The sequence below is a fragment of the Polypterus senegalus genome, chromosome 10 (genome assembly GCF_016835505.1).
Source record: "Polypterus senegalus isolate Bchr_013 chromosome 10, ASM1683550v1, whole genome shotgun sequence".
Taxonomy (NCBI): domain Eukaryota; kingdom Metazoa; phylum Chordata; class Cladistia; order Polypteriformes; family Polypteridae; genus Polypterus; species Polypterus senegalus.
Window position 1 is genome coordinate 159,181,636 of NC_053163.1, and position 13,651 is coordinate 159,195,286.

The following is a 13,651-nucleotide window of genomic DNA, read 5'->3' on the forward strand; positions in this document are numbered from 1 at the left end:
ATGCCATCATCATGTGCAGTGACAAGGCGCATTTCCATTTGAATGGTGGCGTAAATAAGCAAAACTTTCGTTATTGGGCTGAAACCAACCCTCGTGAACTTCATCAGAGACCCCTGAACAGTGAACGCATGTGTTACACTTTAGTGCGCCATTTTAGTATAGAAATGCCTGCAGTTTGAGCATACAACTAGATAACTGACATGGGGATTGTGGGACTTTTTTTTTCCTTTCTCACATCATGTGTCATTAAACAGCAATGGTCACCATTGATTTGTATTATAGCAAAACTTTTTTTATTTATATCCCTACTTGCTGTGCTGCATGTCCAAGATGGGTTTAAATCTCAGTAATCAATGTAGACCTCAGCGTTAATTTTACTGTGCACCACCAATCCGAATGTATTTTGTAATGCTTGTAGTAATAAAATTCATTACATTGGTTACTCCAACAGATGGCGCATCTCAAACCTCTGTAGTGATAAAATGCATTACTATAAAAGTTTGTGATGCGCCATCTGTTGGAGCGACTAATGCAATGTGTATGTTCCTGTTACATGCCATTTGGTGAGAAAGAAATCCCATACTAAATGAACTACAGTATACCACAGACGCATCTATTGGATGTGTTGTTCCAACTAAAGGCCTTATCACAAACATTAACGCTCCCATATCAAATACAATAATATCCAATTGCAGAGCCACAGCCTCATATATCACCACAAGTCTATACCAGGAATTTAATGGCAGGAGTGATGTCACTGCACGTCTATTCTACAAGGTAACCTTAACTTCTGCTGTGATACTGCTGGTATGCGGTCACATATGTTGCAGTTGGATATTATTGCATTTGAGATGGGATTTGCAAAAGTAGTATTAATGTTTGTCATCTATTGGAATGATAAATGCAATGCATATGTCTCTGTTTATGTCCTTCGGTATAGGATTTGTTAAAGCAGTGTTGATGTTTATGATGTGCCATCTATTGGCACGACAGATGCAGTGCATTTTATTACTACAAATGTTTGTGAATGTTGGAATGACGGTCATTGTAACTGGACAGACACACTTACCCTTTTATTAAGATGGATCCCTGATTTAATTCAGTGTGACTGTGTGGTCTCCTCCTTGCTGCTGTAAACACCTGCTGAGGTTTGTCTGTCATTTCAATTTGTGCTTAAACTTTGTTTTCTTCACCAGGTGGTAGGGCATTTTCTGGGTCCTTCACTGATTACTGCACAAGTGAAATAAGTGAGTATCATTTCTTAGATAGTTTGATTAGATTAGATAAACTTTATTAAAGCCATGGATAAATTCAGATGCATATGGCAGTAGAAACATGAAAATCAAGAATGCAGACTCACTCAATCGATATCTTAATAAATAATAAGTTTAATGAGTACATTTGGAGGAAGCACTGATTTGCCTAATAGCAGTGGGCAGAAACAATGCCCAGCGGTGCATCTTAACACCATGTGGCTGAAGATACTCCAACAGAGCGCCTCCTGGAGGGGATTGTTGACCTGTTATATCTCACAATCCCTCTGATTGATTTATTAAAATATGCTATCATGTCATTGCTCATTCAGAGCCCTAGCAGTTCATGGCGTTTTGATAATCATTATAAACCAATGAAAAGCTGAGCGAGGCCGCCTAACCGGCCTCTATGCCCAATGTGGGATTAAACCGTTTTATCTCTTTGTCGATTCAAGGCCATCCTGTCCGGAAAGAATTTCATCAAGGCCACGATACGCTGACCTTTCCCAGTTGCCTTATCCAGGCAGAGTGTGACGACACCACTGAAAGTCAACCCGGGGACAGCTGCTGTGAGCAGTTAACTCAAAAGAAGTTACTTCCTGATCGCTCCAAGGCAGCTCGCAACAAAGCCAACCAAAAACTGGTGCAGTTCATCGTGAAAACCCACGGCGTGGAGAAACACCTGCAGGTAAATGTGAAAGCTGTGTTTGCATGTTGACTCTGTCTTGTTCTGACTCTTTAAACAAGCGAGAGCAGTTGCTGGAAATGTACACAAATTCACACAACAACAGACATGGACGAATGTGTCCATTGCCCCTCTGCGAAAAAAGAAGAATCCACAATTGTCTCTGAAATAACTTCAAACTAAAAACTCATTATCACCCGTCATTGTTTATTCCGTATTTAACAAAATTCAGTCGTTGCTTTAGAGTTTGGATTCAGCAGAATATTTCAAATAATAACACAAATGAAAATGGCTTGGACACAAATGATGGGACCCCCAATGTAATATTTGATTACACGACCTTTAGAGTTTGCAGTCTGTGGCAACAAGTGATTCCCGAGCTCTCCGTGAGACTTCTGCACCTGTTGACAGGTTATTAAGCCCACTCATCCTGAGCAGCTGGTAATGTGTGCCCACCACCCAGGTGCAGCAGCCAGTGTGCTTAACAGTGGCTTTTTCTCAGCTTGCAGAGAGTAAGGGAGTCCATTGCCAAGTAAACACAGAAACAAGAGGGTGCTAAGGGGGTATGGGACCAGTTGACTAGGACAAAAGTTTTTGTTAACAATAGAACCACCATACATCTTAACCTGATGGTACATTGTGTGATTTTTGTCACGGGGTATCACAGTTGCTGGTCTCGCCGTTGCACCATGTTAAATTACATGACTAAACACTACAGACCATGTCACCTTTACCGACCAGACCACTGCCCCTTTTCCTGACAGCCAATGGCATGCTGCCTGACGGTGCCAGCATTGTCTGAAGGGTCAACAGCTGCAGCGAGTTCAGCAGCCGTCTCTGCCCTTTATTTCATTTTTCCGTTCTGCTTTGGTATATTAAATGCCATATGAGACATCAGGCAGACGAGCTTCTTTTCTGTTTGTGAGGTTCAAAACACGCATGTTTTCATTCTTCATTGCTCTATTTTATGCATTCTACTTCCAGCTAAATGTTCATTGATTCTCAGCTCTCACACACAAAGTGTCCACCCCTCCAACCAAATGAAAATCAAACCAGTAGCCGCTTGTAGACTAGTTGGTCTCAGGTTGTTGAGCTTGTCACATTAAGCAGCTTAATTAAAATCACATAAATGAAGACTACAACTGGAAATCGCTAGAAGAGTCGTCAAATGTGACACGGCCTTTAGAAGTTGGCACCAGTTGCACTACTTTAAGTGCACATGGGCTCATTCAGACTGCAAGTTTTGCTTTTCACTGTGTGACCCAGACATCAGAACTTTTGGATCTACTAAAATGAATGTAGTGAGAAGTTAAGCAAAATGACCCCTTTTCTTGGCTAACTAAAAAGATTACAATATGCAAAGCTTTCGAGGCAACTCAGGCCCCAGTTACGGTCTCCATATTGCAGACAAAGACATAACAACACTTGAGGAAGACCAGAAGAGAGCGACTGGGCTGATTTGGGGGCTAAAAAGATTAAAATATGCAGGCTTTCGAGGCGACTCGGGCCCCTTCTTCAGGCAAGGTGTGAGTTGCCTCGAAAGCTTGCATATTGTAATCTTTTTTACCCAACCATCCTCTACCACTTATCCAAGGACGGGTTGCGGGGGCAGTAGCTTAAGCAGAGATGCCCAGACTTCCCTCTCCCCAGCCACTTCTTCTAGCTCTTCTGGGGCATTTCCAAGGCGTTTCCAGGCCAGCCGGGAGACATAGTCCCTCCAGCGTGTCCTGGGTCTTCCCCGGGGCCTCCTCCCGGTTGGACGTGCCCGGAACACCTCGCCAGGGAGGCGTCCAGTTGGCATCCTGATCAGATGCCCGAGCCACCTCATCTGACTCCTCTCGATGCGGAGGAGCAGCGGCTGAACTCTGAGCCCCTCCCGGATGACTGAGCTTCTCATCCTGTCTTTAAGGGAAAGCCCAGACACCCTGCGGAGGAAACTCATTTCAGCCGCTTGTATTCGTCACCTCGTTCTTTCGGTCACAACCATAATCTTTCTTTAGCTCGTCAATAAAAGGGGTCATTTTGCTTGACTTCTCACTACATTCATGATGGCTAACACGGTACAACACCCTAGTACAGTGGCACCTCGGGTAACGAACGTCTCGGAACACGTACAGATCAGGTTATGACCAAAAAGTTTGGCAAACGTTTGCATCTTCACATTCACGACCACACACTCGGCTGACAAACAAGCCAGTTTCCCTTCCGGTTCGTACGCACCGATGATTTCCACACGTGTTCAGTCTCTCCCTGTACATTACATTGTTCTCGGTCAGGTGTGCATCGCGCGGACTTTACCTCAAAACTGTAATCTCCTCTCCACCCAGTTCCTCCTCACTTCCTTCATGCCAGAACTCGACTCATGTAAGGTTAGTTTTCTTGGTTGTTTATGGTTAGTTCTTGTATAAAGTTCGGATTTTTCAAATGTTCAGTTTTTTTCTATGTGCTTAAAACTCATTAAATAAAAGTGTTTACAGCGAGCGGTTCGTAAGGCTGTAGCGTCAATTCTTGCAATGTTAGTTTTCTCTGTTCAAGGTTTTCTTAGTGTTATTCAATGTTTTTACATTTAGTTTACTATTACTCTGTGCATTCTATGATATAATTATATTTTTGTGCTTAAAAATCTTTAAAATAAATATATTTATGTACAGTTCGTACAGTCTGGAACGGATTAATTGTATTTACGTACAATCCTATGGGGGAAATGACTTCGGGACATGACCAAATTGGGATGTGACCAGAGTTTTGGAACAAATTACGGTCGTGACCCGAGGTTCCACTGTACTACTAAAATGAATGGAAATGCTTCTACTGGCTTGGCGCTGCTCTAAAAATGACCGATCACCCGCAGGCTGCACATTGTGCCCGTGTTTTTTTCAGTGCTATGGTTTTGCTTTAACAAGCCTTCTCCTATCTACAGGCCATCATTGCGGGCAAGAAGCACTCCAAATGGTTAATGGAGTATTTGAAACCAAGCCGCTTCCTGAAGTGGGTCGACACTTACCTGGAAGATGAAAGCCAGCTCTGGGAAGTCTTGAATTACCTGAAGTCCTTTGTGGCTGGAGTTCAAGGCCGATCACAGCTCCTTGTTGACAATAATGAGTTGATTTTCAACGTTCTTTTGCCTGAGGTGGGTCTTCTGGACTTTTTTCATTTCTTGTGTGTGTGGGGAAATTGTGTGTTGTTAAGAGAAAAAGAAGCAGTTGTTTGAGTAAGATCAGTCGGTTAATTAATCACAAGTGTTAATAATAATTTGGAATTCAGCAATTGATTAAATAATTTGGTGTGGCGCCCACTTTACTTTCTTTACCTTTCTCTGTACGAGTTGGTCTTTGGCGGTTAGACCTATATTATGGTAAGAGAAGCCCCCTTGCATTTTCATTTTAAGCTTGTAAAGCAACAAAATATGAATATTTTCAAAGGGCACGGAATTCTTTTCTAGACCCACTGAATAAGACATACAACACAAACGAAGCTGGCTGCTTGCTGGCTATTTAGACTTCTGCTTATCTGTGGCAGATAAATTAGTTTGACAATACCAGGTGTTCAAGGATGATGTCCGACACTTTTGTGGACTTGTTGCTTCACCGTTCAAGTGCAGGACTCTTCTTGCTTTGGTTTTCGCTATGTGGTCCTTTGTCTGGGGTGACCACCCTAGAATGCTGTGGAACTACAGACTGGGATATCCTGCAGGGTTCACATAGTGAGAACATTGAGGAGGCTGTTGACTGCACTACTGACCACATCAACTTCTGTATGGACATTGTAGTTCCAGTAAGAACAGTACGCTGCTATGCTAACAACAAGCCATGGATTACAAGTGACATCAAGGGCCTTTTGAACCAGAAGAAAAGAGCGTGGTGATCAGCATGAGCTCAAGTGCATGCAGAAGGAACTCCGAGTCCAGCTCAGGGCGGCGAAGGAGCAGTACAGGAGAAAGCTGTAGCAGAAGTTGCAGAATAACAGCATGAAGGAAGTGTGGGATGGGATGATGATCATCACAGGCTGCAGCTCGAAGCGGGGTGCCACCATCGAGAGAGCAAACTAGATGAACAACTTCTTTAACAGGTTTGACCACCCTAACCCACTCTCACCTCGGACTACTGCACCCTCAGCCCATCCTTCTGCTGATACCAGCATAGGAGAGACATCCCCACCCACAATTACAGCAGCCCAGGTGAGCAGAGAGCTGAGGAGACTTCATGCCAGCAAAGCAGCGGGTCCAGATGGAGTATCACCACGACTGTTGAAGGCCTGTGCGGTGGAGCTGGGGAGTCCTCAACAGCGCATCTTCAACCTGAGCCTGGAACATGGGAGAATCCCGAGGCTTTGGAAAACATCTTGCATCACCCCAGTCCCAAAGGTATCACGTCCTGGTGAGCTGAATGACTTCCGGCCTGTCGCTCTGACGTCACATGTGATGAAGACCATGGAGAGGCTGCTGCTTCACCACCTGAGGCCACAGGTCCTCCACGCCCTCGACCATCTGCAGTTTGTATACCTGGAGAAGGCGGGAGCGGAGGATGCCATCATCTACATGCTACACCGATTCCTCTCCCACTTGGACAGAGGCAGTGGTGCTGTAAGAATTATGTTTCTGGACTTCTAGCCTTCAACACCATCCAACCTCTGCTCTTTAGGGACAAGCTGACAGAGATGGGAGTAGATTCATACCTGGTGGCATCGGTGGATCGTGGACTATCTTACAGACAGACCTCAGTATGTGCGTCTCGGGAACTGCAGGTCTGACATTGTGATCAGCAGCACAGGAGCGCCGCAGGGGACTGGACTTTCTGCAGTCCTTTTCAGCCAACATACATCGGATTTCCAGTACAACTCGGAGTCCTGCCACGTGCAAAAGTTCTTTGACGACACTGCTATGGTGGGCTGCAGGAGGAGGAGCACAGGAACCTAATCAAGGACTTTGTTAAATGGCGCGTCTCAAACCACTTACAACTGAACACCAGCAAAACCAAGGAGTTGGTGGTGGATTTTAGGAGAACCAGGCCCCTCATGGACCCCATTGATCATCAGAGGTGACTGTGCAGAGGGTACAGACCTATAAATACCTGGGAGTGCAGCTGGATGATAAACTGGACTGTCAATACTGATGCTCTGTGCAAGAAAAGACAGAGCCGACTATACTTCCTTAGAAGGCTGGCGTCCTTCAACATCTGAAATAAGATGCTGCAGATGTTCTATCAGACGGTTGTGGCGAGCGCCCTCTTCTACGCGGTGGTGTGCTGGGGAGGCAGCATAAAGAAGAAGGACAAACTGGTGAGGAAGGCAGGCTCTATTGTAGGCACGGAGCTGGACAGTTTGACATCCGTGGCAGAGCAACGGGTGCTGAGCAGACTCCTGTCAATCATGGAGAATCCACTGAACAGGATCATCTCCAGAAAGAAGAGCAGCTTCAGCGACAGACTGCTGTCACCGTCCTTCTCCACTGACAGACTGAGGAGACCCCACACTATGCGACTCTTCAGTTCTACCCGGGGGGGGGTAAACGTTAACATTATACAAAGTTATTGTCTGTTATACCTGCATTGTTATCACTCTTTAATTTAATATTGTTCTTTACCAGTATGCTGCTGCTGGAGTATGGGAATTTCCCCTTGGGATTAATAAAGTTTATCTATCTATCTATCCATCTATCTATCTATCTAAGGGGGCTCCGCTTTTGAGGTCCGCATGTCCCGTTCAAGCGGATTTTTCAAGTTATATTCTCCACTTATATTTTGATAAAATCCACGTTATCTTGCCAAAATTTAGCTGAATACTGTAATGAGAAAATCAGGTGTATGTTAATATTAATTTTATTCAGTTTGCGCGCATGTTTATACAGTTCACAAATACCAGTAACAGCATTTGACGTAACCGGCCCCACATGGGGTTGGTCAGACGTGGGCCCCGCACACCCCTAAGGCTGCCTCTGGTCCGTGGTGTGGTGTGGTGTGGTGTGATCCGATCCTGCTGCCCTCATCTCGCTCTTATGCTGTGTCCTCTCCAACTTCACAGGGAAATGCGTTACTCTTCCTGGCACAAGATTGTAGGTGCTGAAGTTCTCATCTCGAAGTAATGGCTGCTCCTTAGTCTTTACAGACATGAGTCTCAGCCACTGGCACATGGAGTGGATCTCAGAGCTAGCTCTGGGTGATTTGACAGACATGGAATAATACTGGTAATAAATCTTGAACGTCACATGATCACTTCATCTTTACAAAGAAGCCTAACGCAATCAGCCGAAATGAAAGTGCTGATCACGTCAGGGTGAATGTAGCAATGATTTGGGTGTGTCACAGCTGACCATTTCTTGAAGTCTGCAACGAGCTTTGAGCACTCTTACCACACGTTAAGGTAATGTGCAGAGTTATAGTAGCGATGCTCCAATCAGGTTTTTTAAGTTCGCTCCCCATCACTGATTTCATGTTCCTGCATTGGCCGATTCCGATGCCAATTTTTTTTTTTTTTTATCCCTTTCAAAACCTTTTTACATGAAGCCCCTGCACATCCAGAAACACAGCCTTATCTTCTATTTTAAAATATTAACTTTAGTATTTTTATAATTAAATTGCAGACCACAGTTGTTGTCTGTTCATTTTTTATTAACAAAATGAAATTCTGTAAAACTGTTATTCATTGACCATAAAAATACGAAAATAAATTAAAATTGCTTAAAATTCATACTTTAATTATTAATATATATACAAAAATATTTATCCAGAATGCATTTTTAAGCACCTAGAGCATGGGAAAGGTGCTATATAAATAAAATATTATTATGTGGCATAAAAGAAAATGCTTCTCATAATTGCAAGCTTTCATATTGGTTTTTTTTTCTTTATTTATTTTTTTCATTTTCTTTATTGATCTCTGAGGGGAAAGTTTCTTTTCACATGACCTGGGAGGTCCGAGTGCAGGGTTGTACAGCGCCCGGCCCCCTGGAGCACTTTTCAGGTGAAGGCCTTGCTCAAGGGCCCAGCAGTAGTAGAATCTCTTCTGGCAGTAACGGGATTTCAACCAGCAACCTTTCCAGATGCAAATCCTTAGCCATAGAGCCACTGCGGTTACCTATCTGGAACAAAGCATAATTAAAAAAAAAAAAGGAATTTTTACCATTTCTGTAAAAACAAAAAAATATCTGCACTCACTGGCCACTTTATTAGGTACACCTGCTTAACTGCTTATTAGCGCAAAACTCTTATCAGCCAATCACATGGCAGCAACTCAATGCATGTCAGCCAGTAGACATTGTCAAGACGAGCTGTTGAAGTTCAAGCCAAGCATCAGAATGGAGAAGAAAGGCAACTGAAGTGACTTTAAACGTGTCATCGTTGTTAGTGCCAGAGGGGCTGGTCTGAGTCTTTCACAAATTTGACGCACAAACATCTCTAGGATTTACAGAGAATGGTCTGAAAAAGGGAAAATACCCAGTGAGTGGCAGTTCTCTGGGCGAAAATGCCTTGTTGATGCCAGAGGTCAATGGCCAGACTGGTTTAAGCTGATAGAAAAGGCAATACTAACTCAGATAAGCACTCGTTACAACCAAGGTGTGCAGAAGAGCATCTCTGAACACACAACATGTAGAACCTTGAAGCAGGTGGGCTACAGCAAGAGGAGACCACAGCGGGTGCCACTCTTGTCAGCTAACAACAGGCAACTGAGGCTACAGTTCACCAAAATTGGACAACAGAAGATTGGAAAAACGTCGCCTGGTGTGATGAGCCTCGATTTCTCCTGCGACATTCAGATGGTAGGGTCAGAATTTGGCATTGACAATATGAAAGCGTGGATTCATCCTGCCTTGTATCAATGGTTCAGGCTGCTGATGGTGTGGGGGATATTATTTTGGCACACTCTCAGCCTCTTAGTACCATCTGAGCATCGTTTAAATGCCACAGCCTACCTGAGTATGTTCATCCCTTTATGACCGCAGTGTCCATCTTCTGATGGCTCCTTCCAGTAGGATAACACGCCTTGTCACAAAGCTCAGATCATCTCATACTGGTTTCTTGAACATGATAATGGAGTTCACTGGACTCAAATGACCTCCACAGTCAGCAGATCTCAATCCAAAAGAGCACCTCTGGGATGTGGTGGAACATGAGATTCACATCATGGATGTGCAGCCGACAAAATCTGCAGCAACTGCGTGATACTATCATGTCAATAAAGACCAAAATCCCTGAGAGGTTTCCAGCACCTTACGGCAATTCTGAAGGCAAAAGAGGGTCCAACCTGGTAGTAGCAGGGTGTACCTAATAAAATGGCCACCAAGCGTATAGAGCATGCAATAAATTGATTGATTTTGGCAATTAAACATTTCTTACATGTAACAATTTGTGTACATGTTAGTGTTAATCGTTTTTAATCATTAATTGCACTACAGCTTGTGTCTTCAGTGTCGAAGATTGTAATTGTTGAGGTGTAATTATAAATATGGATTACCATTCTAATTAGGCATTTCTTACTTACTTCTTGCCAAAATGTCTACAGTATGACACACAGCAACAATTAATAAGCACAGTAAGAACCTTTAAACAAGTCACAAATGTGTCACTTGTCAAGCCTGTCCTGTCTTCATGATAACATGTTATATAGACTTACAGAAGTAAAAGACACATTTTGCTTTTAAGCTAACAAGCCTGTCATTTACTAAACAGCAATTTCAAATTTGTCTTTTTCCAATTCACAATTTTAACTGTTGTTCTTAACACAAACTTGCAGGCCAATCTAAGAAAAAGCACTATCCCTTTTTTTAAACAAAGGACAAAGTGAAATTAATCAAAGAAGCTTTTTGTGCCATTTGTCTAATTGCATGGGACGGCTTCTATGATTTCTCAATCTCCGTTTATTACTCTGCTTTCTTTAATGTAAAGGTGAATGCTCCAGTCGTCTCTCGCTGTTTAGTAAAACAACCTTTGACTTGCTGCTCTGCAAGAAGCTCGCTCACAGCAAAGAAGATGCCATAATACTTTGTGTTAAGGAGCACTGCAACTAAATTACCGTAAATCTTAGATAAGCACGGGCTGGATTGGCCAATTGAGTCTTTTGTAAGGAAAAATTGGCCAATTTAGGATGGTGTCCAATCGATCAAAGCATCACTAATTTATGGAGTTGGTTCCCCCTTTGCAGTTATAACAGCTTCCACTCTTCTTGGAAGTCTTTCCACAATTTTTTCAAGTTTTTCTGGGGGAATTTGTGTCCGTTCATTCTGTAGAGCAGGTGTGCCCAATACATCAATTGCGATCGACCAGTAGATCGCAAAGGGAGTGCAGGTAGATTGCGTTGCATTAAAAAAAAAAATTTTTTTAAACTTTAGTCTATCATATATCCTCCCTATGGCATTTGCCACTTGATTGACATACAGGGTGGCCAGTCTGAGATCTCTTTTCTTCTGTCACACTGGTCATCCCACACGCACAATCAAACGTGCAAGCTACTGCAAAACTCCGGCTATCTAAATGATCTAGTTAGCCTTCCAATTTATATCGACTAAAGAAGGGATTTAAAAAAAAAATGTTTGGGGAAGGTATGGGCTGGATGCGGAATTGGAAGAGGATTTTTTTCTCACAATGTCACAATCGAAGTGCGTTTGTCTGATCTGTCAATCTATCATTGCTATTCCAAAGAAGGAAAATGTGGAAAGGCACTTTCAAACTGTTCATAAAAACTACGAAACTGACTTCCTTCTGAAAAGCGATCTGAGAAAGAGAAAGGAGAGGGAACTAAATTACAGTTAATTGGACAGCCGTCATTTTTCACTCGGCTGAATTCAAAAGCAAAGGCAGACGCACCGAAGCATCGTTCTGGGTGAGTCACTCGATCATTAAGCATAAGAAGTCCTTCCAAGATGGAGAGATGATTAAAGAGGCGTTCGTTGAGACAGATGGCTTTGGAGAAATTCCTGCTGAGATTTCAAGACACCTGGCTGGTACAAAAAGGAGTTTCTCCTTGTCATTAAACATGCAGAATACGAGCAACTTAATAACAATCAATGGCCGCTAGACTTGGCATTTTTTTCCGATCTGACCAACATGTTGAATGAGCTTAATTTACAGCTGCAAGGAAAAGATAGATAGGTAGATAGATACTTTATTAATCCCAAGGGGAAATTCACATAATCCAGCAGCAGTATACTGATACAAAGAAACAATATTAAATTAAATAGTAATAAAAATGAAAAAAATTAAAATAAAATTAATGTTAGCATTTTCTCCCCCGGGTGGAATTGAAGAGTCGCATAGTGTGGGGGAGGAACGATCTCCTCAGTTTGTCACTGAAGCTACTCCTCTGTCTGGAAATGACACTGTTAAGTGTTAAGAGAACTCCGTGGTCAGTATGATTAGCTCAGTTAATGCTTTCAAACATAAAATGCAACATCTGTCCTCAAAGCTGCAGCGCCTTGATTTGGGGAACATCCAAAACCTCATGTCAGAGCTGGAGACGCAATGGAAGGTGTGTGTGCAACTTGACAGCATCACAGACAGTTTCAAGACTCAGCTTTACTTGCGCCAATCGCTACATTTATGTGCTATCCATTTAGGGAAGATGTTGAGGGTGATTCACTTGCATCAGAAATTGCACGACTGTTTCACCTAAAACTCCTCTACAGTGGAGGATCAGATTTTGACACTACAGGCTGACATTCAGCTGAAGTCTGGGGCTCTTGGACAGTTTTGGAACTCACAGAGGACCCACATGAAGATCATTAAGTCCAAATACTGTAGTGACCATAAATGTATTCAATTGTTATTGTGGCATAAAGGTTATTCAGTTATGCAAGGTATGACAACATATATTGTATGTATAAAGTATACTCTATATATATATATATATATATATATATATATATATATATATATATATATATATATATATATATATATATATGTATATATGTATATGTATATGTATATATATATATGTATATGTATATATATATATGTATATGTATATATATATATATATATATATATATATATATATATGTGTATGTATATATATATGTATATGTATGTATATGTATATGTATGTATATGTATATGTATATATATATGTATGTATATGTATATGTATGTATATGTATATGTATATATATATATATATATATATATATATATATACTAATGAAAGGCAAAGCCCTCACTCACTCACTCACTCACTGACTCACTTATCACTAATTCTCCAATTCCCGTGTATGTAGAAGGCTGAAATTTGGCAGGTTTCATTTCGAAATTCTACACGTAACGGTCGATAACGATCGACAACGTCAGCCATGTTGAACTTTCTTATTTATGGCCTCATCTTCTCGAAATTTGGTAGGCGGCTTCCCTCCACTAACTGAAACCAATGTACGTACTTATTTCGGTAGTATGATGCCACTGTCGGCCGCCATATTGAACTTTTCAACAGTCTTTGTTACTTATGGGCCCATCTTCAAGAAATTCTATCGATCAAAGAACTGTCACTTACCGAGTGGTTTTCATGCCTGGAGATGGCACCTACCTTTTCCATTCTCTTTGTTACATATTGCACGGCCATATCAGGCTCACTCTTGATATCCATTGTGTCTTATGTATTGAATGACTAGGACAGGTTCAAGGTGTGGACTGATGACGGTACAGGAGATAATTAGACTACACAGGAGCACTAGAAGAGTGAAATGCTTAAGCCCTTCACCTGTGGTTCTGCATGTGAGTTGATGGCTGCC

At 42.2% G+C, this 13,651-nt stretch overlaps 1 protein-coding gene across 5 annotated transcripts in view; it reads left to right on the forward strand.

Moving 5' to 3' along the window:
- Positions 1–13,651, forward strand: part of si:dkey-127k13.1 — a 108,239-nt gene that overhangs the window by 86,926 nt on the left and 7,662 nt on the right. For all 5 annotated transcript variants that reach the window (XM_039767132.1, XM_039767129.1, XM_039767131.1 and 2 more), the window contains exons 14-16: positions 1,197–1,247; positions 1,709–1,941; positions 4,859–5,068. In XM_039767132.1, the coding sequence (XP_039623066.1) occupies positions 1,197–1,247; positions 1,709–1,941; positions 4,859–5,068 (494 nt within the window). The remainder of the gene's footprint in view (positions 1–1,196; positions 1,248–1,708; positions 1,942–4,858; positions 5,069–13,651) is intronic.